The sequence below is a fragment of the Neodiprion virginianus genome, chromosome 6, assembly GCF_021901495.1.
Source record: "Neodiprion virginianus isolate iyNeoVirg1 chromosome 6, iyNeoVirg1.1, whole genome shotgun sequence".
In the NCBI taxonomy this organism is placed as follows: Eukaryota; Metazoa; Arthropoda; class Insecta; order Hymenoptera; family Diprionidae; genus Neodiprion; species Neodiprion virginianus.
This window is the reverse complement of record NC_060882.1, coordinates 5,943,146-5,969,601: the sequence shown is the minus strand read 5'-3', so window position 1 is coordinate 5,969,601 and position 26,456 is coordinate 5,943,146. Positions and strand designations below refer to the sequence as shown.

The following is a 26,456-nucleotide window of genomic DNA, read 5'->3' as shown; positions in this document are numbered from 1 at the left end:
TATTTTTGCATAAAATTTTTATTTTATTCATATTCTCTTGTATTATTAATTTGAACGTAGATGAAACAGGTGTGAATTACGATGACCGCAGTCAAGAACATATCGCCGTCCGCATCCTCAACAACGTCGTGTAAAGGGGCTTGGCGCAGAGGAGAACTCCGCCGGCGATGTAAGCGGCTACGGTTAAATCTCTGCCAGTCTCTGTCCCGGGCCACCACCCTTTATAGACGCCGGTTATTTGCCCGGCCAACAGCAGGGCCATCGTAATAATACCCAAACAACTGTGAATCACCTTCCGGGCCACAAGGCTCACCTTACCGAAGCAGGCCTCTGTGTTCAGGCACAGAACACCGTTCAGGGTTACGATAACGCTCAATATGGGGCCCGCCAGGCCCACGCGAGCATGGTCGCTTTTGAAGTGGTGGGATCCGTGGTTCATCTTGTTGGCAACGACTGTCCCAAGACCAACCGCCAGCAGCCCTAGACCCAGGATGTGGAGGACCCAATGAAGCCTGATGCGACCTGGTCTTGACATCAACTTGACGAGTACGGCCTCTCCGGAAACCCCGAGGACAGCCTCGGTCATCAGGAAACAGCACTGCGGTAATTAGATCGATCAGTTTTGGTCGCATGTAATACGGAATGGATACTTCCGAAATTATATTGCTTCAGTCATTGCAGAGCGAAAAATCTTAGCGATCCATTCGTGATCGTTATTGTACTAACCCCAACCGTGAAACATGCGGGATGCCAAATGAAGAGTGAATAATCGAGCTGGGCACAGAGGACAACGATGTAGACAGCTGGTATCAGGAAGAGAAGGTGAACGATGCAGGAAAAGCCGATCGCTAGCCAGTTTATGCAACCTTTTTCAGCGGTCATGGTTCAGCGTTTGGGCTGCAACGTGCATCCCACACAGGACCTTTGTGAGGTGAAATATTGTAATTAGAGTGGAAAGAAGATGGATGAGATTGCCAAAATTTGAATAGAGGATCATAAGTTGATTTACGCGGGACACTGTTATACGGCTGGTACTGACTTTGGTGTTAAATTATCGGGATCCCGGATAATCTCGCAGAGGCGTGTGTCAAAAAACGAACGAAATATAGTGAAAAAGTTAAACGACTGTCTGTCAAACGAACTTTCGAACGTTTGCTCAAAAAGTGATCCTCGTGAATCACGTATTTATATATCGTTTGTTTAATCTAGTCACGTAACTTCCCTGCGGATGTTAACAAAATCTACGATTAATTTCTTACAAGTTTCGATCATTTATCACTGATTGCTGCTATAAGGGAAGGAATTACAATTCTTGTCTACATGCTTCGATCACTGATTGCTTTTACATACATTTCAAATGGAATGTGTGAAATTACTCGAATCAGCGATTTTGCATTTACGCAACGACTTATCGATTTTCATAATGTACCTTTATTATCTTACTTAAATCATTACATATTTTATATCTTTTGGAGAGCGGGGAGATCAGGGCTGGACGTGATTGACGATGGTATAACCTGGGGAGCAGAACGTACAATATTTCGTTATCACGTCGTAAAGTGTATTTATCAGGTACTTCTGATTTTTTTAATATTCCCTTACAGTCTGCCCCACATAAATGGAATCATATCAACTTTACAACTTATGCAACGAAAACGGAACCCTGAAATCGTATTCCAAGTTTCTTATGCGTCATAGGAACATCTCGTTTCCAAATTACATTTTTGTTATGTGCACTGAGAGAAATTTTTAGTTCCGGTTACTGCACAGTCCTTAACTATTTTCATTCTTTACGGCAATCTAAAAATATAGTTCTAGGTAAAAAATGAAAATTAATTTTGTTGCTGTTAACAGAAAATCTAGTATGTGTTACTATTCTTTCTGATTATGATCACTGTTACTATATTTTCTTGTAACTGTTGCAAAATTTTATGTCTGTGTAACAATGAATTGATGTCAAGGTCTTATTTAACTATAAAAGTACAGTAAACGGAACAAACTGATTTTGCGTTGCAATTAGGTACCAGAAAATGTAGCATCGACAATAGCTCAAAACAGTTACGTGTACCTCGCTGTTTCTTAATTCCAATAATATTCAAACACTTTTTGTAACAATGCCTCTTTCACTGAATTTTCAAAGTTACTATAACAAATGAAATTTTTCTCACTGCATGAACGAGTGTCTTAATCTAAATATTTGTCAACTACTCATCGTGCCATTATTGAAAATTTGGACTAAAGTTGTTGATGAGATTATAAACTTGAACCATTTCAATGGTGGAGGATAATTTCTCCTGATATAGATGACGTTTCAAAGGTGAGAAACAAACCTTGAGAGCAACAGTTTGATCATAGTCTAACTAACGTTTCATTGAATTCCTGAAGTTACCCAAAAATCGACCCAAGTTAATGCAGCCCATGAACGCAGTAATCTATTCATGTAGGAATGGTGTGGCGAACCACAGTCATCAAGAAGAAACTTTTCGCATTCTCAATATCGTTGTATGAAGAGGCTTGGCGAGGAGGAGAATCCCACCGACGAAGTAGGCCGCCCCGGTCAAGTGTTTGTCGATTTCGGAGCTGGGCCACCAACTCGTGTAAATGCCGGTAATTTGGCTGGCCAAGATGAGAATTGTCGAGAAAATACCACCGCATCCATGAAGGACTTTTCGGCGAGTTATGCTCGCTTCAGCACAGCACATTCCAGTGCCCAAGCACAGGACACCGTTCATAGCTACTATCAGAGCCAACGCGATAGCGAACACACCCAGTTTCCCATGGATGAAAGCGGCGTGAAGAGAACCGAACTGGATACGATGAGCTATGATCGTCCCTAAACCAACGGCCAGTAGTCCCAATCCCAGGAAGTGGAGGATCCAGTGAAGCTTTATGCGACTTGATATTGGCATCTTCGAGGAGAGAAGAGCCTCTCCGGAAATCCCGAGGATGGCCTCGGTCATCAGTAAACAGCACTGCGGGAATTAGTTTGGTCAATTACGAACACGTTTACACTGCGTGCAAAACTTCATGTTCCGAAGAGAGAGAGAGCTAAAAGTGTGTTGACTGGATCCTTGTATCTTACCTTTGCGGAAAGTTTCGATGGTTTATACATGACGTGTACTAACCCCAACCGTGAAGCATGTCGGATGCCAGATGAAGAGAGAGTAGTCGAGTTGGGCGCAGAGGACAACGATGTAGACAGCTGGTGCGAAGAAAATAAGGTGGATGATAAAGGACATCCCGATGGCTGTCCAGTTAGTGGCATCCTTTTTGGTAATCATCGTTTTTGAATTCACCGCAACCTTTACCCAGTAAAATAATGTCAAGATCAATGAGATAAAAAGATTTACGATTACGCTTACGATATCAATTCGCTACAATAATTACCGTGGTTGGCTCACTGTTCAACAATTATTTAATGGTGGTGGCGCAAATTCGGGTTAACTAACCTTATAATACGAAGTTTATCTGCCTGAGGAGCTCTGGAGATTCCTGACTCCTTTGTGGAACGAATAAAATCACTGGTTCTTTTGTATATCTGCGCCAAGTACTATCAGAGAATAATGATGGGAACAATGATATTGTCATTCGGTTTTGATGCGCCTGTAAACGTAGGCTGAAGAAGCACAACCTTATTAAGCATCTATTTACCTATCGTGTACGTAATCTAGTCACGTACCTTTTCTCAGCCGGCATAAGCATTAAGCCTGCAATAAATTTCTTTATACTGCTTTTGATCATTATCATTAATTTTTGCTCACGCAGAACAGTTCTCAAGAGTTTGAAATATTGAATCTTTTTGACAAAATCTTTCTAGATGTACAGTAATGTTTACTGTGGAATATGGTCATCCATTTAGTTTCGTAATTATTGTCCCTTGGTGCCAAGGCTGTGTCGCGATATTTAAACAACTTTGTACTACTTCTTGCATGCCTTTTTCTGACAATGAGATAATCCTGGATCTATTTGAAAACATTGGTTGCGAGAGACTTTTGACACGCAGATTGTTCTACAAAGATTACGAGATTAGCACACTATGCGAGACTGATGTCACGTAATAGGAAATATTTGATAGAAGTAGTGATTAAAGATAAATTAAACCAACTTTCGTGTCAGAAAGTCTGTATCCGTATAACCTGATGATATGAACATGGATATATTACCTTATCGATACATAAAATGTACTTATCATGGTGTAAATATTTTATTATTAATATCATTTGAAGAGCGAACTGCAGAGGAGGACTACTTTCTGACTGATTGCGATCGAGTAGCGTGGTGAGTGCAACATGCAATATCTCGTTATCAAGCTATTGCACAGCTGTGCATAATGCATATATTAATTAACACCTGACTTACTGTCAGATAATATTCCCAGTGTTTCTTAATAATAATTTATGGTACGAAACGAGATGCGTAAAATATCTTACGGAATGGGATGAAAACTCTTGTTTGATCTTACGTGATACCTAAATTGTTGGCAGGTCTTGCACCATTGAATAAACTTGACAAAGTTATTGGCATTGATTATTGAAAGTGTAACAGCTCTTTTCGTCAACTCGGTACTTGGAAAATTTGACAATACGGTACATACCAAAATTTTGGATAACTTTTATTCAACACGGTGTGTAAAAATATTCGTAGTTGAAGGATGGATTCGGTATAACAGACACTTCAGTCATATCATAAATGTTTGCATACGTTTATTATTATTATTATTATTGTTATTATTATTGTTGTTTTACAGCATTGTTGTGTATAATGTATACTTTGTGTATAATCTACCCGCTACTGTGGTTTTTAAAATATAACGCGTACTAATTATAGTACTATTAGTACTGTTTGCAGTACTAATCTTTTGCATGCATCAGAAGGAGTGCATTTTAAATGAACTTGCAATTCTTCATCACCAGTATTACTAAAGGGGAATGCCGGTGGTTCGAATGAAAATAATAAAGAAAACATAAGTATAATGGGTTTGGGAAGTTTCGTCTAGATCCGAAAAATCGTATCTTACATCAATCGTATTTTTTGATCCCACTGCGATGTGCTATTTCCACAATTCAAGAAATGCGGCGAATTTTAGCCAACGCGAATGATATCCCTGACCTAATTAGTTTGGTTGATTAAAAAAACGTATTCTTCATTTGCGTAGGTAAAGAGGGAGGAATTCGAGTAAGTCGTAACTACGATTCACTACTATGTGAAAATCCCGCGAATTCTAACTAGCGTCGTGTAGAGGGGCTTGACCAGGACGATAAATAGGCCGACAACGTATGAGGAGATTGTGAGGCTTACGCCAAGGTCACTGCCGGGGAACGACCTCTTATAGAGGCCGGTAAAGAGGGTGGCGAAGAGCAGGATAATCGCGACGATGCCGCAGCAGCCGTGGACAAGTTTCAGGCTGGCAAGGCTCACTCTCGGAGACAGCAGCCCGGAATACGACGTGGAAACTCCGCCCAGGGCGACGACGTAGGCGACGATCACCGCCGTCAAACCCAGCTTTCCATGGTCCGATGTAAAGTGATTACTGTTGTTGTTTATCTTGTTGGCTATGATGACACCGAACCCAACCGTCATGAGCACCATACCCAGGATGTGTAACAGCGAGTGAACCCTGATACGATTTACCCTCGAACTTTTCGAGAGGAGTAAATTCTCCCCCGATATTGCAAGTATGGCCTCAGTCATCAGCAGAGCGCACTGTGGGAATTATGATTGTTAATAATAGGTACAGGGTGAAGGTTTTTTTGTCTATTGAATTTATCGTATGAACCGAAAGAGAGCAACATGTGTAAGGTACTCCAACTCAGTTCACACGCAATCGATGATATATGTATATGTATATAACTTTCGTGATTCATCCGTGATTACATTTTATCAGCCACATTGCAGATTGGTCTAGAATCAGCATAATGTTCATCGAACGTTTCACTCAGCGCTTTTATATTATTGAATGGCACTCACCCCAACTGTCAAACATGTCGGATGCCAGACGAAGAGGCTGTAGTCGGTCTGTGCATAGAGGACGACGATGTAGATGGAAGGCGCCAAGATCAGAAAGTGGGCTGTGATACTCAGACAGAGATCCATCCAAATTTTGGTACTTTTCTCGGCGAACATGGTTTGGAATTTGGGGAGATTTACTGTTGTACTACTTTCGTGAAAACCAATCTATAATGGTTTCAAAAGGAAAATAATATTTCGGCACGAATGCGAGATATGAAATTTTCACACGCTAGTTGTGCGCGAACACTTTTATATACGACGGTGAGGTATCAAAGTTATAAAATCCATGTTAGAAAACACTTGATTGGTTTACCGTCTTAAAATGAATCACTGTTAGTTCCGTAAATTATTTTTTACTCCAAGCGATCGTTGTATTACACTTGAATCGGAAAAAATGCGACGTTCACATGCCTGAGGCACCCTGGGTTTTGCTTCTTCCTGTGCAATGCCATTCTGATTACAGACGAGTACATGGATTTGTCCGCGATAACGTCAGATAACAAAGTAATAGATCATGTTCATTGAGCATTAGGACTCGGTTAACTGAAGCGCCGAGCATTATAAGTTTATAATAACAGTTAAAAATAAGGGACAAGGGAAAAAATCATATACTGAGTGATACGACATTACATGGTAGTAGTAGTAGGTGCAATTCAATATTTCTTTATCTGCATTAGTCTAATATAATAGTTCCAAATCACTGCGTTGCTGCACAGCAATACCAAAATAAAGTAAAACAGTTATCATTGTTCCGCTGCGCGAGTTTTCAATGTACTATTACGTACGTAAAGGTTTTAATTAAAAAATTACGCCATCGATCTGATTACGTATCAGTATGTCAATAAATTTGCTTTAAATATCAAGATAGACGTGAAATCCTGCTGCAGTTGTGTCGCGGATTTAATTTAGAAGCATTGAAGTAATTTTAAGTGGCCATGTATATTTTAAAGATTTTATTACGCTGAATTTCTTTTAATCAAAACCCATTCGTGGCACTGAAAATTTATATTTTATCTTGAGATTATAACACTGTTATTATGCTACAATGTTCATAAATCGAATAATTTGTCACAAATTCTTTTAGGTACAAGCAATTACATTTATTTGGTGTACAGAGAGTATCTGTTATCGCATACCTGTACAAAAGAAGAAGATAAACGACGAAATTCTACACATTAAAGTTCTCGAAAATCCCGACGCGTTACAAAAATTTATCGCATGATTTTGTGCGTGACACGAAATATTGTAATTAGACATAGCGCGATATAATGCTCGGTTTTTGATTAAAGCATCAACGTTGGAACATTCTATCACATTTGAATATTCAAGAACCATATGCGAGTTACCGATAAGCTTCATCGTCACCCGTCGATTGAATGTGAGATAACCGATCGCAAGAGTATACACATGGTATACTTATTTCAATTGACTGATATCCTATTTTATGATAGATAATACGTGTGTCTGATACTTCCGCACGTATAAATGACGTCAGTAATACCGCCAAATAAACTTTTGGTGTTGATACACTTTATGCCAATTTCCGGAGATTATTAAATTGGTCGAATTGTTACACGCTCCCAGTATCTGATCGTGAGTAACGCACATCAGTCAAGGCGATGGTTAGTCAGAGATTATTCGCCAAGTTGGAGAACTCACATATATCTTATCAATTTTCTAATATAATCCATCGGGAAGATACCAAGGTCTGGAACGTACAATTATAATTCATCATCGCACTGTCTGTCTGGCAATTAACAGCATTCACCTGGTCTCTAGTATGACTATTTGAGAACATTATTGGAAATTCCGATTGAGACTATGCAATAATTTTCATCTTCTAGTTGCCATAATATGAAATGATGACATAGTTCCTATCATTGGGACAGTTTTGAATAATCAATCCGTCTGCTTTGCCGGCAGATATTTCCCCGACGATGAAGGTTCAATTTGGTGTTCACCGTGGCACGGCCCTGCATGTGGTTGTCATGGGTACGCACGTGGCCAAACAAGGTTGTCACGCGTACCTTGGTAACAGTGACGGTACATTATGACATCGTTTCTAACAAACAACCCAAGTGACATTTCTCCTTCAACCTTGGCGCATTTTGTCAAGTCTATTGTCATTTCATGAGCTCGGGTAAAAGTGACTCAGCAACAATTCAAACTGAACTGCACGATATTCGAAAATGGTGAAGCTTGACGGAGGGAGATCGTTGATAGTATCAACGGCTTCGCATTATTTCGGAGTTCCGGTTGACGCGAATCCAGCAATCGCGGGTACTCCTGAGGTAGAAAAATTCCTCGATGAACCTTCGTGCAGGACGCTGTGCGCCCAGCCCCGAGAGTCGGAGGACATGGGACTAAAACTCACTATCGAGCTACCCTCCCGTGGAGGCAACACCTTGGTCTTCTTCAAGGTGATTAGATTCGCTTTTAACTCGAAATTGTATCACAAGCACTGACTCGTCTTGGGTTTTTTCAGGTGAAAGCTGCCGCAGTGACAGACGAGAACTTTCACGACCTGGTTCAGGTCGTGACGACGGGTGGCAACGCGAAGCGTGCAGGTTCATCCAACACGGGTGAAGGCTCGGCTCTGTTGAGCGCCCTTCGCCTGGTCTGGGGCCCGGCTCTACAGCGGGCGGGGGTCGCTGGAGATCTGCTGAAGAGGCTGGAAGAGGGTCTTCTTGGACCCCGGCCGGCTACTACGGTCCTCGAGGAACAGGCAACTTGGGAGAGACGGGCTAGCGGGGGGAAAAGCTCTGAGGAACGACGCGTTGCCATTGAAGCTACGGAGACCTTGAAGCGAATGAGACTTGAGCTGGATCGCGCTGCAGCCTCGAGGTTGGCTTCGGCTCTTCCTCTGACCTCATGATCTCGCACTTGTGTTTCACCTTCGCTTAATCCGATTAACAGGGAAAGCCTCGAGGCCGCTGAGGAGGCGTTGGAAGCGGTTGCTGGGTACGTCGACGACCTGTGGAAGCTCGAGGGGTCAGCATACTCGGAGCATAGAATGAGATCGCTACTCGACGTTATTGGTAACGAAATTGTTTCCGTCGCGGAGTCTCTCGTCAATGCCCAAGGTATTGGTGCCGGTGACGGACCCCAGGCGAGGGATGAAGCTGTGGCCGTCGGGGCCAGCCTCTGCGAGAAGTGGATGGTTTCTTGTGAAAGACTAACCGGACTCTTTTGGCCTCACCAATCTCTTCATCCTTGGAAAGGCCCAGTTCACACGCCTCAAAGATGCGCCAGCTTGGGAAAACGACTTAGGTATATGAGATGAAAGGCCTCTTTCTGTAGATTTAAAAAATGTATTATTTGTGCTTCGGTATTTCGCCCTTGCATAATTGAATCACCTTTTCTGAAATACTATTTTGTTTCAGGCTCCTTACGGAACTTCGTGCTCAACACCGGCAGCTTGTTAGACTATTGACGCCGGGTGAGCGTGCCGCTCTCGGAGCGGATCGTCTTTTGCGAGTCTTCGACGAAGTTCAAGGTACGATACTGAACCTGAGACAGGTGAACCGTTAGGGTGTCACCATGTTGTACTGTTCTCCTGTTTTTTTGAAGGCCTTAGTGCCGACGAGGACGAGGCTGCATGGGAACGAGCAAAACGGAAAGTTGAGGAGTCTTTGGGACCCGCTGAAGAAAGGGTTGCCGCAAAGCTGCGTGCCCAGTTCTCTGGGGTTCGAGGTCCGGCTGGTCTAGCTGCAGAGTTTCGTCGCTATGGGGAACTCCTGAAGAGAGAAGCTCTGAGGAGGGCGCTTCGCGGCGAGCGAGAGGCCCTGCTTTCGGCTGTCAGTGGTCTTGTGGGTTCGTTGAACGCTTAATTCAAGTGAAAGATCCGAATCTCGTCCCACCCCTTGGTACGAACAATTGCGATGCATGGTTACAGAATCTTGTCAAGTCGGCCCAGACACGGTTCGCCTCCTCGATAATCCTCGCATCCTTCAAGATATCCAGGCTGCCAGGACAGCCGAGCTCAGGCTTGAGGGACTGAAGAACCTCGTCAAAGAGCTGCTCGCGGATCTTCCTGGATATGAGGATGCGGTAATGACCATCACCGCGGCTCTGAAAGAAGCTGCATCGCGGAGACAAGAGCTCATCGAGTCGTGGGTAAGGCGAGTGCGGAGTGAGCAGTCAGACTGACACCGGTTTTCGATCTCATAATCAATCCAATTCTCTTCTCACTCATTGAATCAGACCAACGAGGTTCGAACGGCGGTGATATCGAAGGAGCTGAGTCTTGACGCCGATGGTGCAGTGGTTGAGCTGACCGGTGCGAGCATGATGCGCGTTACTTACGACCCGCGGCTAACGCAACTCGTTCGCGAAGTCCGAGCATTGGCTGGGCAAGGTGAGCATCTCCCTTAATGAAACGTATCGAAAACCCAAAGAAATTTATCTACAATCATACCCAGGAATTGAACTTCCTCGGGAGATTGGCCAACTGGCCGAGAGGGCAGGAGTTTTGGCAAGCCGCGCTAGGGCCTTGCAGCAGGTTGCCACCTTTCACAACACAATCGGGGATCGCATGGTCCCGTCTCAAAGGCCCCTCATGCTTGTGGCTGCGTTGGAATTGGCTCGTGCCGTTCGCGAACAGTCAGGAGTTGCATGGAACGACCCCCACAGAGTGGACGCCTACACTGCGCGACTCAGGGAGCTAGTGAGTGTCTTTTCCATTTTTTCAGTAAATCTTGACTGGCGTGGTTCCACAGTGAATTGAATTGAACGATTCGTAACTAAATTTCTGTACTGTTGTTACGAACATCCGTTGACGATCTATGTGATCATCGTATTCCAGGTGCGAAAATTTGCGCAACAGAATTCGGAGTTGACTGAAAAACACTCGGCTCTGTGCGAACGCGTGGCGAGTTTGCTCAAAGGGGATGCCGTCAATTTAGCGACTAATCAAAACGGATGGAAGGAGACGCTGCGCAATATGCGGTCCACGGTCGACACAGTTGAAGGACAGTACGGCAACACTAAGGCGTGGAAGCTGCACTGGGATCGTCAGCTGTTGAAGGCACTTGGCGTAGCTTACCGGTGGGAAAATTTGACTGCTTTGACTGTGAACGTCCGTTTATGTCACTCCTAAATTCACCTTGTTGCATGTTTCACAGGGCTGCGCTACCCTCGCTTCTCCAGAAGCTTCCAGAAATTCGAGTTGAACTTGTATATCACGATGGCCGTCTTCAGTGGCGGCCCCCGATGGAAGAGGTCCGTGCGAAGGTTTATTCCGCGCTCCGTCGGTTCCTTGCAATTCCCACGAATTTCAGGGGTGTTGGCGATGCTGCCGAAGGACAATTCGGTGGCCTCGTTCGACGCAGCGCTTATCTCTTCGGGCGTGTTTACGCGGAAGCGGAAATCGTTCTTGCCGCAATGGAAGCGACCCGTGTCAAGTGGATACCACTCGCTGCTCCTGCAAGAATGGACCCTGGTGAACGGTGTGTTCAATTCTATTCTGCAGATTAATAACTCATGCACTTGATCGACTTGATAATAATTGATAAATTACAGATTGAAGGGACGTCCGCCTGTCGAGTGGGAAAAGGCCTTCAAGGATGCCAAGCAGTGGGCCCAGGAGGCGAGACTTTTCCATTTACACATTCGAGAACAATTTCTTTTCCCTTTCCAACAACCTTTACTCATTTGAACATTTCTCATCAGGTGGGCCGATTGAGGGGAAGTGAGATCCGCCTTTGGTGCATTCGGGTGGACACAGGTACGGCAAGAGCAGACCTTGAGTCTACAACGCGAAGGAGTTGGGAGCGTCTCTCGGTGGATCTGAGAACGGAGGCGTCATCACGATTAGTTGCAGTTACTGAGTTTCTCTCATCGGCTTCACAGGAACTCGACCGACGTCCGAGAAGCATAGAGGAAATTGGATTAGCCCGTGAAGCATACGCAAGAATACGTGATGATGCTACTGGAATTGCAAAAGAGCTTGAAGACATCGCTGGTCTCGCGAGAGTCCTGGCAGCCTGGACCAGGGAGCGACTGGAAGGTAGGATTCGATAGCTGACAATACTCCCGTTTCGAGGAGTTCGAATGTTGCGGAAACTGATTATTATAAGATATAGTCAGACATTGTCAATCTAGTAGGTTGATGTTTGCTGTGTAAACTTTAAAAACTACATTATATTAATTCGTGGAAAATACATAGTTCTTTTTTCCTTCAGGGGTAAACGGTGCAAGGGCGGCATGGGAGGGCCTTGGAGATCGGTTGGAGAGACACCAGACAGTGATAACGCGGCAGATGGAAGATGCGAAGTTGAATCTTCGGCACAGGTACGTTGCGTTACGAGACGACAGAGAGCGATGGGAGGTGAGGTGGAGTTCGAGGTCGGAAGCGGCTGACGTTGAGTGGCTCGTAGCGACACGAGAGCGATGGTTTGCTTTGAAGGCGATAAAAAAGGGGCTTGATGAGGAGTGCCATCGGCTCGGTTTGAGCCCCGTTGAAATTGGGGTGGTTAGTATATTTCTTTCTCTCTATCTTTTCTGGGCCAATTTTTTCTGGAATAATTTTCATTTCACCTTAGGATGACCTTCAAACTGGCCTAGATGACAGCGGACTTTCAGTGTCTGCGGAAATTGAGGCGGAACTTGAAGCTCTGGAAACTAACTGCAAAGTGCAAGCTGAGTTCATGGAGGAACTTGGCAAGCAGGAAGCGGAGGAGTGGACCATTGCGAGGAGGAGGTTGCCCCGGTTTCAGGACTGGCTTGACTCGTGGGAAGCTCGGCTTCGGGGTCCTGGAGCGGGACTTGAACAGGAACCAACCAGGAGAGTTACTTTTGTTGAAAAAAAAGTTCGTGAGATCAGGTCTGCGGTCGAGTGGGCACAGCACCTTCGTTCGGACGATCTGGTCGATGAACACTGGGCTGAACTCAGCGAGATCCTTGATCTGCCAGCCAAAAGACTCCAGGATGTAACTCTTGGTCATGTTTTGAACGCTGCTCCTGTCATTAACGAAAAAATTGATTATGTCAAGGTAAGAATGGGGACGTAAAACGAACTGAATAAAAGTGGCAAAAATTTAAACCCTTTAAAGAGGCAATACTCAGTCTTAAGATAAGTTCAGTTTTCAGAAAATATTTATGATTTTTTGTTCCTCTCGACGTATTATATGGGGGTCATCGCTCTAGATGGTGACGAAGAGGGCTGCTGCTGAGGGAGGTATTCGTCAGGCACTCGCTGAACTTGAATCCTGGGAAGGATCCGCCTCGCTTCCTCTGCAATCGCCTAAGGACAGCCAGGGAGTAATCGTGCACATTGTTGTGGAATACGCTGGTCTCTTAGCGAGGGCAGGTTTGTGTTCATGTATACTGTACGTGGGTAAGATGGATAATATAGCCCATACTTCACATCCACAATGAGAATTTTTCACCAAGTACATGGTTCAAATGAATGTCAATAACAGGTGAGTTACGGCTTCTCCTGGAGGGAGCGAGAAGTTCTTCTTGCTATGAGAGATTTGCGGCTCGAGCAGTTCGCTGGGAAGCTGCTCTCTCCGAGTTGGAAGAAAGGGTACGAATCCTGAGCGCAGTTCAGAGAAAGTGGATTTATTTGGAGCCAATATTCGGTGGAGGTGCAGCGCCCAACGAGGCTGCTAAATGGATGAGAGCTGATAAGGAGTTCAGGTACGCAAAGAAACCAGAATTGATTTTTGTGGGTGTGCAGACAGTAAAAGACAGAGAATTCTTTAAAAAAAATTGGCGTTTTTAAGGTATCTAATGGCGGATATATCAAGGGACCCCAGAGTCCCAGCATTACGAAGACTTCCTCTTCCTGCCCTAGTAGATCTCAAGGATGCTTTGGACCGGTGTCAGCGCAGCCTAGACGAATTTCTCGAGGTAATTTTCTCGCGGATCTATCTTTCTCTTTCTGTCATCTCGGTTTGTTCTCCTTATAAGCATGAGTCATATGAATGATTTAAAGGAAAAGCGTGCTGCATATCCGAGGCTCTATTTCCTGAGTGACGAAGACCTTCTGGAGTTGGTGTCTGGGGGACGAGGATTGGAGGCACACTTGCCGAAGTTGTTTCCAGGACTTGGTGGCGCTGTTACGGATCAACATTTTTTGAAAGCTGTTATATCTCCGGAGGGTGAGGTGATCAAGCTGCCCAAAGATATTGAGCTGACAGAACCGTTACCGGAGTGGCTCGCCGCTCTTGAAGCCGGCATCAGGGATGCTTTGCGTCTGAGTTTAGACGAGTGTTTGGCAGATTCGTCACCCGATCCTTCGCATTATCCCGCCCAGGTAAGCCGTAGGTTTTCTTCTCTATTTCGACATTATAAAGCGTTGTGCCAAATCTTTACAGATTCTACTTCTCTCGGAACGAATTCGGTTCACGGAACGATGTGAGCGAGCGATGCGTGAAGGTATTACGTCTCTAAAGAACCTTGTAGAGGCTTTAGAGGCACAACGAGCGCGGTACCGGGGCTTGGAGGACATTGGGGATAAACTGACCGCTCTCAAAGCTCGCGGACTCCTCCTTGACGTCGTTCATCATCTCGGAGTTGTCCGGTCATTGGTTAATTCGATCATGACCGCACCTGGTAGCACCACCAAGATCTCCTGGGACTGGAGTCGGCAGTTGAGGACCTACAGGGGGGTGAGTCCCACTCAGTGAATTTTCAGAGTTTCAGAAAATCTTGGAAACCGTTGTTTGAAAAAATCAACTTGTATAAAATGAACAAAATCTTTCGTAGACTGCCGAAACTGGTGGACCGCTGATTCGTTGTGCTGGTGCGGAGTTTCCGTATCGTTTTGAGTATCAAGGAGCCAGTATTGGGCTCGTTCGGACCTCGCTTACGGAAAGATGTTTCCTGGCTTTGACCCAGGCGATGAGGCTTGGCTTGGGTGGTAGTCCAACTGGTCCAGCTGGGACCGGTAAAACTGAGAGTGTCAAGGCACTCGGCGCTATCCTGGGAAGACTCGTCCTCGTTTTCAACTGCGATGAAGGTATGTTGGTAGTGGAGTTGCGGGATCATTTATCTGTAAAAACCGAACAGATTGAACGTAATTCGACTTGCAGGAATGGATGCAAGTAGCGTCCGTCGAATCCTGGGTGGCTTGGCGCAGGCTGGAGCCTGGGGTTGTTTCGACGAGTTCAACAGGCTGAAGGAGGAGACGTTGAGTGCGGTTTCGATGCTCGTCGGTCCGCTGCAAGAGGCAGTTCGTGATGGTGCGGCTCAGGTAATGCTCGGGACCGATCGCGTCAAGTTGGACCCGCATTGCTGTATTTTTATCACGATGAACCCAGCCGGCGCTGAGTACGGCGGGCGACACAGGCTACCCGATTCTTTGGCAAGACTCTTCCGTCCCGTTGCTATGGCGCGTCCTGATCAACTCGACATTGCTGGTTCACTTTTGGAATGTGCCGGTTTTCTAGAAGCTCGGACTCTCGCGAAACAGCTTGTCGAGACACTGGACTTGGCGCACAAACTCTTATCCAGACAGCCTCACTACGACTGGGGGCTCAGGGCACTCAGGTCTGTCCTTGAGGCCGTTTATCGAACCTCTGGAAAACGGTCTGATGCTGAAACTACGAGGTAAGAACTTCCAGGCTTTGTCCATGGCAATTTGCTTCATAGATTGGTGAAAATTGTTCTGTTCAAATATAGTTGAACATTTTTCAGACTGTTGGAAGGATTGCGGATCGCTATAATGCCGAAACTAACCGAGTCTGATTCGTCCAAGTTTGCGGCTTTATTGTCAGACGTGTTTCCAAATGAGAAAACGACGAATTCAACCAGTGTCCAATCTCTTGACAATGCCAGCGAGCTTTCCATTGCTGTAGAAACTATTTGTAAAGCTTCAGAACTCGGCACCGACATAGCCGAGAGGTGTGTTCAGCTCGACCAACAGCTCCAGGCTCGCACTGGCGTTGCTATCGTTGGTCCTCCAGGTTGCGGAAAGACTCTGCTTCGGCGAACACTTGTCAGCGCTATGGCGCGCGTTGGAACGCCAGTTACTCAGTTCCTAGTTTACCCCGGTGCGGTGGCTAAGACGAAACTTCTCGGTCGCGTTGATCCACAGACGAGGTATGTTTCCACATCTATATTGTACTTTAGACACAACTGCACTGGTACTGTATTCACCATTCAATACTCAGGGAATGGAAGGAAGGCCTCCTCTCTGGCAACGTTGCTTCCGCAGGAGACACGCCGACTTGGATCGTCTTGGATGGAGATGTCGAACCTGCCTGGGCAGAGGCTCTAAATTCCGCCTTGGACGACAACCGTCTATTGACCTTGCCGAATGGAGTCGGCGTCCGTTTAGGCACTGGAACAAGGTACCATACCTCTTCATCATGTTTCTATGTTTACCTTAAGCCTGATGTAAGTGGAGAAATACTGAAGTTCGAACTTTGTTCATCTTCTCAAGATTCATCTTTGAGACTCATCGGCTCGACGGAGCAAGTCCTGCGACTGTCTCTCGTCTGGGTGTCGTACATCTCGGTTCCGTTCCCGTGAAGTCGCTGATTTCGCCATCACGTCTTGAAAACCTTCCTTCGCAGGTGCAGGAGGTCGTCCTGACTCATTTATCAAAAAGTAAGGAATTCGACAACTAGATTTGATAACGCGATTTTCTCCGATAACCTGGCCATTCTATTCTTTCTAGGTGTCGAGGTGGCACTCAAAACAAACAGACACCGATCATCAGCTTCAGGACTAATAGACGGTGTCATGACACACCTGGGGATAGCCAGGACTCGCACTAGAGCAGCTCTTTCTCTAGTCCAGTCGTTGTGTGGTGAAATTGAGGATCCTGTATCTCGGGATAACTTGGCACGATTTCTATACGAGATTTGTGACTGCAGGTGAGTCGTTACTGTTTTCAAAAACTTCGAGATCGGTACTTAATCACAACGATTGATTACACGGGCAGATGTCCAGATCCGAAAAAACCCTGTGCTGTTATGTATGACCCGGAAAGGGATCGACTGGAGCCACTCGATGATGCTGTGATTCATTTGGACACGGATGAAGGCCCGCTATTCCTGTCAGGTACTCGATGTTTTTGATACCTGGTTGTTAAACGTTACTTATACTACTCCAATTTCCCGCCTTTACAGGCTCCGTAAAGATTGCCCTGGCAGCCGTGAGCCCCTGGATAGAATCGGGTCATCCAGTTCTGTTGCGAGGCTCACCCGGGTGTGGAAAAAGCTCAACGATTGCGGCGGCTCTCGCGTCAACGCGGGATATGCGAAGCGGCGCCTCTGTGGTCCGGGGCTCTTCTTTGCACGGTCCTGAAGAGTTAGTGGCGCGTTTAAAACGAGCTTGCATTCAAGTAGACGCGTCCACAGCTAACGGTAGAACATACAGACCGAAGAGCGGGCGACGCCTGATTCTGCTGCTCGAGAATATTCACTTGGCTTCGAAGGATCTGCAGGTACCTTTCATCTCCATGGTGCTTTTACATATTTAACCATGCTTATGCATTTCCTTTTACTTTCAGGAACTCGTAAGACAGATACTTCAGGAAGGCGGATTCTATGAAGATGATCTGGAGTTTGCTAAACTTCCAGTTTCTGCTGTCTGCACAGCTGACTCCGTTACGCCTCTTCACCCGAGGTTGGAAGCTCTTCTGGCAACTCACCATATGTCGTAAGATAAATGTTCAGATTTTGACCTTCCAATTTTTCATCAAAGTAATGGCTGTGACGATTCTTTTTAACTATCATATACACCTGCTAGTGCGCGAAGCATATTAACATTACTCATAGGCAACCAAGGTCTAAGGAGTTGCTGGCTATCGTTGAGCTTCATCTGCGGTCCGCGCTCAGGCATAATACTGGGAAAAAGGATGCTGCGGACACATTTGCACCTCGAATGGCAACCGCGATGCTGGAAGCTATTCGGGGACTTGCATCAACGGAGACGGAATGGACTGCTCGTGATCTTGCGACCTGGGCGGATGCTCTTCAGTTTTACCCGAGCCCAGAAGACGTTTCCGAGGCAGTTCAGCACATGGTGGATGCCGGACGTCACCTTTTTTCCGCAAGGTAAAACTCGTGCTCACCAAGGACTCATAAAAATTGTTATTGTCTTTCATCTGTTACATACTTCAATTGAACACGTTGTTCAGGCTCACCCAGCGCGAAAGATCACGCTGGGAATCGAGTGTTCTTTCGAGGTTTCCGGACACCAAGGGAGCTGGGGATGATATTTATGCTTGGAAAGGGGATGGCGATGGTGCGGGGCTGATTCCGTTTGCATTAGAACAGTGGCGCGAAGAAGTCGCTAATGCTGCAGTGAGATGTGCGAGAGAAGGACAACCGGTTGAGGCGGAAATGACGTCTCAATTTTTGCAGTTGGTCGCAGGTGATTTTATTTTATTTTTTTATTATAATTTATTGTACCAAGGCGTGATTGACTGTCCATCATATCAAATTATTGTCGCTTAGTTTTTAATCATTAAATTTATTTACGAACACATTTACTTTTCGTTAAAGGAGTCAGTTGGGCACTTGGAAAAGATCAGAAAGGTCAGGGAGGGCTTGTCCTGATTGGACGTCCTGGTGCAGGTCGAAGAACTGCGGTGAGGCTTGCCGCGATGCTTTCCTCTTTCAACTTGATCAACGCTGCTTCCGGTACGTGCGTACAAAATCCTTGTAACTCAAGAAATTTATTCACCCCTCGTTTTGCATCGTGACGTGTGTGTTTTCAGGCCGAGGACGAACTGCCGTAAAGGCAGCTGTTCAAACTGCGGGAATTGACGGACAGCCCACACTTTTACTTTTGGAAGAGCATCACCTCAGGGAAGAGGAAACTGCAATTCTGATTGCCGCTCTGATAGACAAGGGCGAAATTCCAGGGCTCGTTAGTTCTGAGGAACTGGATGGCATGCTCGTGCCGCTTGGCGAATTGGCACGTAGAGAAGACTTTACCGGGAGCTTGGAGCAATACTTGCAGCACCGTAAGACAGCACGCAATAATTTGTGTAAATTTGAAAGAGAGACCAATTGGTCTATGGTTGGATGCAATTTGATGTCAAATAATCACAGGAAGCTGTATGAAATTGGACGACTCGAATTATCTATTTCTGTTCTGATAATTTTGTCCAAACAATGTTGATCACATTGATCCTATAATTCATAATCAGGTTTGAAGCGACTGCTTCGCGTCGCTATGATATTCGACGAGGGTGACACAAGAGAAGAATGGATTTTGCGATCGGGGGTGTTGCGACAATGCGTTCTTCTTGGAGGAGATCGTTGGTGGACCTCAAAGACAGTCTTGACTGAGTTGGCTGTGCGAAGATGTGCGGATGGGGATGAGAAGCAGGATTCCGATGTAGGAATCGTAGTTGCAGCTCATCTCGCGGTAGCTGATCCTGCACAGCAGACACCTGCAAGTTTTCTGGCACTCTTACATTCCTACGAAATTCTGAAAACGCAGTGGATGCAGAACGTCGAACAGGAGATAGCTAGCCTTGAGGCTGGTATCGGACGTCTCACGGAAGCGGGTGAAAGAGTTGCTAAACTTCAGGCAGAGGCATCGAAACAACGCGAAGAGCTAGAGGTATGCCTATATAACTTGTAACAAATTCAGGATTATCTTTATTACTTAGCGGTGGTTTGAATATTAAATATTTATATGAGAGGTTGGTTGGGATCCATTGTCCTGTAAAGACTTTGGTTTAGCAGAAGCGGTACTTTATAATTGAAACCGAATGAGCATTTCTTTTTTTTGCCTGATTGTGACAGAGGAATAAGAACCCTTTTTCATCATCAACAGGTCAAGCTCTGTTTTCCTCAATCGTTTAATCAATTTTCTCATTCATGATGACACCTAGATTGAAAAAGGCAAAGCAGCCTCGGCTCTAGACCAAATAACGGCAACAATGCGGGGCGCAACTGGTCAAAGGGAGGAAATGACGACTCTGAAAGCTGAGACGGAGCGTGAAAGTGCTGAGGTGGCCCGTCGTAAGGGTGACATCGAGGCGGAGTTGGGCAGGGTAGAACCATTGGTAGCAGAAGCCGCTCAGGCGGTCGCAGGAATCAGTGCCGATGCCCTGGCGGAAGTGCGTTCGTTACGAGCACCTCCCGCGCCGGTGAGAGATGTCCTCGAGGGTGTTTTACGGCTAATGGGAATCCGCGACACATCCTGGAATAGCATGAAGACTTTCCTCGCGAAACGTGGCGTCAAAGATGAGCTCAGGACTTGGGATGCGAGGCAAAGCTCTTCCGCAAGTCTCGATGCCGTCGAAAAGCTCGTAACCGAAAAGCCGGATAGCTTTCAAGAGAAGACTGCAAGGAGGGCGTCTGTTGCTGCTGCTCCTCTTGCAACGTGGGTTCTGGCCAACCTCAGATACGGCCAGGTCCTCCGCGATGTCGCTCCACTTGAGAGGGAGCAGCGAGTCCTTGCCGAGTGAGTGAGATGAGAATTAGTTGTTGGAGATATTTTTTACTTTAGGACTTTGCGAGTAGTTTAAAGTTACGGAGAATTTGAGTTTTAAAGTAATTCAAATTTTACTAATAATTACAATGATTCCAGTCTGTAACCTTTATACTGCCCGAAAGTCTAAGTATAGTCTCTGTCTGTGATCGGAAATTTACAGGCACCACATTTTCAGACTTTCTAAGGGAAATAAAGCTCTTAAAATTCCGGCAGTCTGAAGGTTAAATAATTTGATAATAAGGAATGAAGAAGGATAAGTCTTACGTTCATTTTCAATTGAATACCCAAAAATATAGATTTGACTGTAAGAAAATGAAAATTCACAGACGACTTTCTATGGCGGAGGCTCAGCTGGGCAGACTGGCAGCGGGTTTGAACACTGTGGAGGGTCGAGTTGGTCAGCTGCAACTGGAGCTTGCAGAGCATTCGCGGGGCGTCGCGGCGCTCCAGCTGCGAGCAGAAAGCACAGAGACGAGTTTGGCGGCAGCTCAAGGTTTGCTGCAGGGTTTGGGCGCGGAGCACCGTGACTGGGAAGAGCAGCATCGACATTTTACCGAGAGAAAGATGCGCTTGTCAAGGGAAGCAGCGGGCGCGGCGACGCTGCTCGTTTACCAGAGTTCCGGGGAACGGCGAGACGAGGATAAGACATCGGTCGATCTGCTCACCACTGAACGTGAGCGTCTTTCCTGGAGGGCGCAGGGTCTTCCGGTCGACAGTGAGAGCCTCGTCGGCGCGGTCCGGGCCCTGAAGGGGCCCCTGGTTCCGCTGTTTTTGGATCCATCAGGGGTCGCCGTTGCTTGGTTGAAGTCGAACCAGGCTTCGTGCGGTTTGGAGGTCACGAGTCCCGTAGATTCCCGTTTCCTTACTACCCTGGAGCTCGCCGTGCGTTTCGGCAAGCCGCTCCTCGTCGAGGAGATCGATTCACTGCCCTCGGTGATTCTTCCGCTCCTAAGACGCGGCCCTCTCCGTCTTGGCGATCGAGTTCTTGCCGCGCAACCTGGCTTCAAACTGTTCTTGGCTACGCGCAGGGAATCCGTCACAAGGGGCGAGGGACTTCCGAGGGAGGCTGTCGTCGCGGAGGTTGTCCTTGGCGCCGGGATCGGCAGCCTTGCTGAGCGTCTCGTGGAACGCGCCCTTCTTCGTGAAACTCCCGGTCTCGAGGAGGCTCGCAGAGCGGCCTTGGAACGGGAGGAAAAACTTGCTGGTGAACGTGACGCTGCACGCATTGACCTTCTGGCTCAACTCGGAGCTGCACGCGGACAGGATCTTCTCCTTGGCGAGCAAGCGTCCGGTGGTGGCTTGCTCGGCTCCCTAGAAGCCACGCAGGCCAAAGCTAAGGAGATCGCTCGCGCTCTGAAAGACAGCAGGCAGAGTCTCGAGGAAGTCGCTAAACGCGCTGAGCAACACGCCGCTTTTGCCACTTTTGCCGCTGGGCTTTACGAAGCTGTTAAGGATCTGCCGCGACTTGGACCTCTTTATGTATTCTCTGCTGAGGAATTCACGTTCATATATTTGAAGGCACTGATGCCTCGTGATGTTGACATTGTTGGAAGCAATATTGTCGGCGAATCCAGAGTTGATGAGAACAGGAAGAAGAGGTGGGTGCAGAATGCGTGATTGGATAAACATTACACCTAGGTGCTGTCAAAAGTCTGAGATCAACCCTTGAAACCAGATTAATTCATTGCCTTCCTTAACTTTGAAGGATGGCTTCTGACTTTATGGAACAATGAATTTCAACTATTTTCAAATCCATCTTTGATTTTTTTATTTTCAGACTGATAGCGTTAACGCTGCAGCATTGCACTAGAGCAGCTTATCGCAAGCACAGGCTCGCATTGGCGTTACATTTGGTGCTAGCGTTGAGTGGCGACGTACCGATTGCAGAAAAGAATCTACTGCTAAGTGAAAGCGCGACGTCGAGCGTCGGAGCGGCAATGACACCGGAATGGGTACCGGATGAGCGAAAGTCGGCTGTCGCTGCGCTGATAGCTGTTCGGCCACAGGTACGCAATAAAAATAAAAAATGAAAATGAAATTTACCTCGTTTCTAAAATTGGACACCGGGCGAGAATATGATGCTGATGTGGTACCCCGTTTTTTGCCAACTCGACAAAAGCTCGGTTCGAAGCTTTGTCCTGCCTGGCTTGCAGACGCTGGGAAGATATTCGCTGACACAACATTGACGCCACTCCAGAAGGCTCTTGTCGTAAGAGTCTTGCGACCTGACTACCTTCATACTGCTCTATCTAAACTTGCCGCTAGTCAGCTTGGTGAGTATAAGTAATCTAAGGAATCTGGTTTGGGGGTGAATGATTTTGGAAGGGTATAAATAAATATGCAATTTTGAGTAAATTTCTTTGTGTTACCGCCACGGTCGGTAGAATGTGACAGAGTTTTTTTTTTTCAAAATTATTCATGTAAGTTATATTTGATAGAAGGTTTCTTATGGTGATTTTCAAGATCAGCAAAATGTCAATTGTTCAATGATTTCATTCACAGGACATGTATTGAGAGAATAAAATCTAACATCGATTTTCTTTGCAACTGCGACTTTTTGAACTTAAGCATTAATTCAGATTCCAAAATTCATTTCGAAGATCACTCAGCTGCCGCAATAGATACTGTAAAATTTTTTTCTCTGAGGAACATCATAAAGCTCCTTTATAAAATGCTCTATACTTAGTAATAAAAGTTTCGATTACTCTTATCAATTCCTTTCAACCCATCCAGTAACCAAAATCAAATTACCAGGTGTTCGAGACATCGCTCCTCCAGCACTGTCGCTCGGTGAAGGTGACTGGGAGGATTGTCCCGTTCTTTTGCTTCTTTCCCCGGGTGCAGATCCTGGTCCCGAACTGCGGTCCCTGGCGGTGAACGCCGGTACAACATTCGTCGAAGTTTCCATGGGCCAGGGTCAGCTGAAGCAAGCTGAGTTGGCTTTGGAGGTGGCCTGCAGGTGAGTTGCTAATCTCTCCTACATGCCGCAATTCTCAATGCCGATCTCTTGCAGGGAAGGAGGCTGGGTCTTGCTCAGCAACCTTCAGCTCGCCTTGAATTGGTTACCACGATTGGAGAGTCTGCTACGATCCCCGGCCTGCACCACTGATCGAAGTCCGAAGACTCGGGTGTGGCTAACCACCGAAGAATGCCTGGCTGGGTTTTATCCCGGGCTTTCCGCACTCTGTGCTAAACTGGCTTACGAGCCACCGGAAGGCGTCAAACGAAATGTCAGGAGATCGCTGCAGCAACTGTATCAAGAGAGGCAGGAAATCGGCGACCCGGCAGAGTCGCTTCTCCTTGCCTGGCTCCACGCGACTCTTCAAGAACGCAGAAGGTGACACAAGTTTAGCATGTGGAAATTGTCAAGATGTAATCAAGAAATAATTGAATTTCGATAATGCGTTAAATAGTTCATTCGATCTTCAATTTTGCATTTCGTGCTGACGTTGGATCTTGATCCAAATCTTTTCGCCGAAGGTTCGTACCGCAGGGATGGATCAAGGCTTACGAATGGAGTGAAACGGACCTTGAAGCAGCGGCAAAACTGGTCGCAGGATCGGCAGCAAAGGGTGACTGGGAGCAAGGTCGGGGCTTGCTGGACGCCGCCGTTTACGGTGGTCGACTTCAGGATGCTTACGATGCTCGTGCTCTGCGTGCTATCCTCGCCGATGTTTGGGCGGGGGATTTGTACTCCGGACGTCGTGACCTCGGCGGTGTTCTTCCAGTTTTTGACGCCTCTGTTCAACAGGATATCAAACGGATCCTCCAGGCCGTTGCCCGACTTCCGGATCAAGATCCCCCGAGCGATTACTTCGGACTTCCTGCCAACGCTGACCGTGCCTGGGAAAGAGCCGCAGCCGAGTCCGCTTTGCTCCTGCTTCGTGGTACGTGTTGTTTTTCTTTTTTTTTTTTTTTTATTTCCAGAAAACTGAGATTTTCTTCTACTCCAATTTGTCACCTCGAAAGGTATAGCAGCGAAGTCCGAACCCATTGCAAACGGAGACAGTGTTCCGAACGTTGGAACCACGAGTCCCGACAGTGTCGAAAAGCTCTTGGATGAGCTGGTCAAACAGCGAAGCTCGAAGGAAAATGGAATTGCGGAGGACAAATCTCATGGCGAAACTGATCAGGATCCTCTGAATGAATTCTTCGATCAGGAAAGGAGAGCGGCTACGAAACTGTTGAAGGGCGTTCAACGCGTAGTTCAGAACAAAGATTTCCGATCCGGTGATGCAAAGGTTTGTAACACGGATGTAGTACGTACCATGTGTGTTTCGTTCGTATTTACCATCGTTATTTTGAAGACCTGCATTGCGGAAATGAAAACGAGGATCTCATTTCGACGCTTCAAGATCCAAGCATCTGACTTTTACAATTGTTGCTTTAATATCCTTCATAAATTATCCCCCATAACATATTGACTAGAAAAACAAAACTTTCTCATTTTTGAACGAACGATTTATCATTAGACGCCTAAAGAATGGCTGGAAGAATGGCCAACGGGTCCAATCGAGGCGGTACCATTTGCTTGGAAGGCGATCGAGAGGCACCGATTTTTGTGCGGCGAAGTCACGGAGATCCCCGATTGTTTGGATCTATCTTGGCTGGGAAAACCGGACGCGTTTTTTGCGGCTCTCAAGCAGAGGACGGCCCGAAGGACCGGACGTCCCATCGAGGAGCTTCTGCTCCGTGCGGATTGGTCGGAATCGGACGTGAATCAGGACGAAGGATCTCGCTGTGGTGCCACAGTTGAAGGCCTGCTCTTGACCGGTACGTATGAGCTTGTTAATTAGTTTCAAGCAAGTACTTATGGGCTGTAGAATTAGGTCAAAACCGAAGTTTGCAGCTGAAAATATTGTAAAACAATGATTTGAATGGTGTTACATAAAAAAATTCCCCGTAACACAGGAACTAAAATTGCAAATTTTAACTGTAAACCGTTCGCTATTGTAAGAACATAAGAGACACACATTGTTTTGTCATTTTTGAACCGGCAAAATTCAATTTTCTTGTCAGATTCAGATGAGGTATCTAGAGTTGTTGACAGAAAATGGGCGATTACAATAAAAAATCTGTAATTCAGATTTTTCGTTTTAAATCACAGGGACTTTTTTTTAAATAAGATCGAACTTAATTAGCTCCAGTCGCACTTTTTGAATGTTGTTCTGTCACTTTTTTGCTTCAACAAATTTTCGCCCTGACCGTACGTTCCATGTATCCTTCAAACTCGCGTAACGGCTCCGGATCTTCGTTTAATTTTTCGCGATCCTGTTCGGCAGGTGCGGTAATTCGCGGCGGCCGACTCGCAGAGGTCGGCGCTGACGAAGCTCCGGTTTTGTCGGCGCCTCGCTGCCGCGTTTCCTACTGGATCGGGACGTCCGGTGAGTTCGGATCAACTCGGCATTCCCATGAATGGTTCGTCGAAGTTCCGGTTTACGCGGATCTCAGGAGAAACCGGCTGATATCCGCCCTGCCAGTCGCCTGTGATCGCGAAAATCGCGATGTATGGCTGCGGCGAGGAGTCGCCCTCCATCTTACGGCCTCGTCCGTTGCCCGGTCGTAAATCCGCCAACCGGATAATTTTTTCAAATAAATTGTAAGAATTACAATGACAACTTCTTACGCAATTTATACATGAGAATTATTTCTTGTCGATGAAATGCGTCGAGATTCCAGTCAAAAAGCTGAAATAAATTTGACTCCAGCCGAGGATGTGTTTCATTGAAATCAAAATACACCTGCGTGTAATATGTATAATATTTTGAATATATTATTTATTATCGTAAAATTTAATAAACTTTACAGATAAACGTTGTTAATTGAGGAAAATATATGTTTATGTATGTATATATGTATTGTAAGGTAAGTAATAGTATATTATTATATAGGTATTTTTTTTTATACGAAGTACGTTGAGATTCCATTGGAAAGTACCGAGATTATTTGCCGCTTTCGTTTCATATTGTATACTCTACAATCGTATATACGTATACGGTTACTTCGACGTCAGCGACAAACTTATAAACCAATAATAA

At 46.0% G+C, this 26,456-nt stretch overlaps 3 protein-coding genes across 3 annotated transcripts; 1 reads left to right on the top strand and 2 right to left on the bottom strand.

The window, feature by feature from the left end:
• LOC124307592 (transmembrane reductase CYB561D2-like) lies at nucleotides 1-1,187 on the bottom strand. Its single transcript, XM_046769430.1, has 3 exons — nucleotides 1,040-1,187; nucleotides 727-922; nucleotides 1-598 (listed from the first exon to the last, which is right to left on the bottom strand). Exons 2-3 carry the CDS (start codon nucleotides 880-882, stop codon nucleotides 92-94), a joined length of 663 nt encoding a protein of 220 aa, XP_046625386.1. The 5' UTR covers nucleotides 883-922; nucleotides 1,040-1,187; the 3' UTR covers nucleotides 1-91.
• Nucleotides 1,188-4,736: 3,549 nt separating this feature from the next.
• LOC124307590 (transmembrane reductase CYB561D2-like) lies at nucleotides 4,737-6,684 on the bottom strand. The gene is made up of 2 exons (XM_046769428.1): nucleotides 5,968-6,684; nucleotides 4,737-5,703 (listed from the first exon to the last, which is right to left on the bottom strand). The coding sequence occupies exons 1-2, from the start codon at nucleotides 6,121-6,123 to the stop codon at nucleotides 5,200-5,202; spliced, it is 660 nt and encodes a 219-aa protein (XP_046625384.1). The 5' UTR covers nucleotides 6,124-6,684; the 3' UTR covers nucleotides 4,737-5,199.
• A 1,049-nt stretch (nucleotides 6,685-7,733) lies between these two features.
• Nucleotides 7,734-26,168, top strand: LOC124307861 (cytoplasmic dynein 2 heavy chain 1). The gene is made up of 43 exons (XM_046770011.1): nucleotides 7,734-8,429; nucleotides 8,495-8,853; nucleotides 8,926-9,279; nucleotides 9,393-9,505; nucleotides 9,580-9,822; nucleotides 9,905-10,125; nucleotides 10,213-10,366; nucleotides 10,431-10,675; nucleotides 10,814-11,055; nucleotides 11,133-11,456; nucleotides 11,530-11,596; nucleotides 11,680-12,016; nucleotides 12,192-12,481; nucleotides 12,552-13,001; nucleotides 13,156-13,318; nucleotides 13,431-13,650; nucleotides 13,737-13,863; nucleotides 13,949-14,269; nucleotides 14,331-14,624; nucleotides 14,722-14,974; nucleotides 15,048-15,564; nucleotides 15,652-16,056; nucleotides 16,128-16,307; nucleotides 16,400-16,566; nucleotides 16,637-16,835; nucleotides 16,904-17,022; nucleotides 17,091-17,407; nucleotides 17,474-17,622; nucleotides 17,742-18,020; nucleotides 18,104-18,339; nucleotides 18,471-18,608; nucleotides 18,686-18,934; nucleotides 19,121-19,539; nucleotides 19,814-20,388; nucleotides 20,745-22,016; nucleotides 22,196-22,424; nucleotides 22,538-22,691; nucleotides 23,173-23,377; nucleotides 23,432-23,755; nucleotides 23,899-24,305; nucleotides 24,388-24,659; nucleotides 24,891-25,191; nucleotides 25,701-26,168. Exons 1-43 carry the CDS (start codon nucleotides 8,199-8,201, stop codon nucleotides 25,982-25,984), a joined length of 12,405 nt encoding a protein of 4,134 aa, XP_046625967.1. The 5' UTR covers nucleotides 7,734-8,198; the 3' UTR covers nucleotides 25,985-26,168.
• Nucleotides 26,169-26,456: the final 288 nt, after the last annotated feature.

Bases quoted from the DNA above. Each gene is read 5' to 3' on its own strand.
- LOC124307592 (XM_046769430.1), bottom strand. From the start codon at position 882: ATGACCGCTGAAAAAGGTTGCATAAACTGGCTAGCGATCGGCTTTTCC. The intron at 599-726 runs GTTAGTACAATA...TAATTACCGCAG, and splicing joins CCGCATGTTTCACGGTTGGG to TGCTGTTTCCTGATGACCGA.
- LOC124307590 (XM_046769428.1), bottom strand. From the start codon at position 6,123: ATGTTCGCCGAGAAAAGTACCAAAATTTGGATGGATCTCTGTCTGAGT. The intron at 5,704-5,967 runs GTGAGTGCCATT...TAATTCCCACAG, and splicing joins CGACATGTTTGACAGTTGGG to TGCGCTCTGCTGATGACTGA.
- LOC124307861 (XM_046770011.1), top strand. From the start codon at position 8,199: ATGGTGAAGCTTGACGGAGGGAGATCGTTGATAGTATCAACGGCTTCG. The intron at 10,367-10,430 runs GTGAGCATCTCC...AATCATACCCAG, and splicing joins CCGAGCATTGGCTGGGCAAG to GAATTGAACTTCCTCGGGAG. The intron at 24,660-24,890 runs GTTTGTAACACG...ATTTATCATTAG, and splicing joins TCCGATCCGGTGATGCAAAG to ACGCCTAAAGAATGGCTGGA.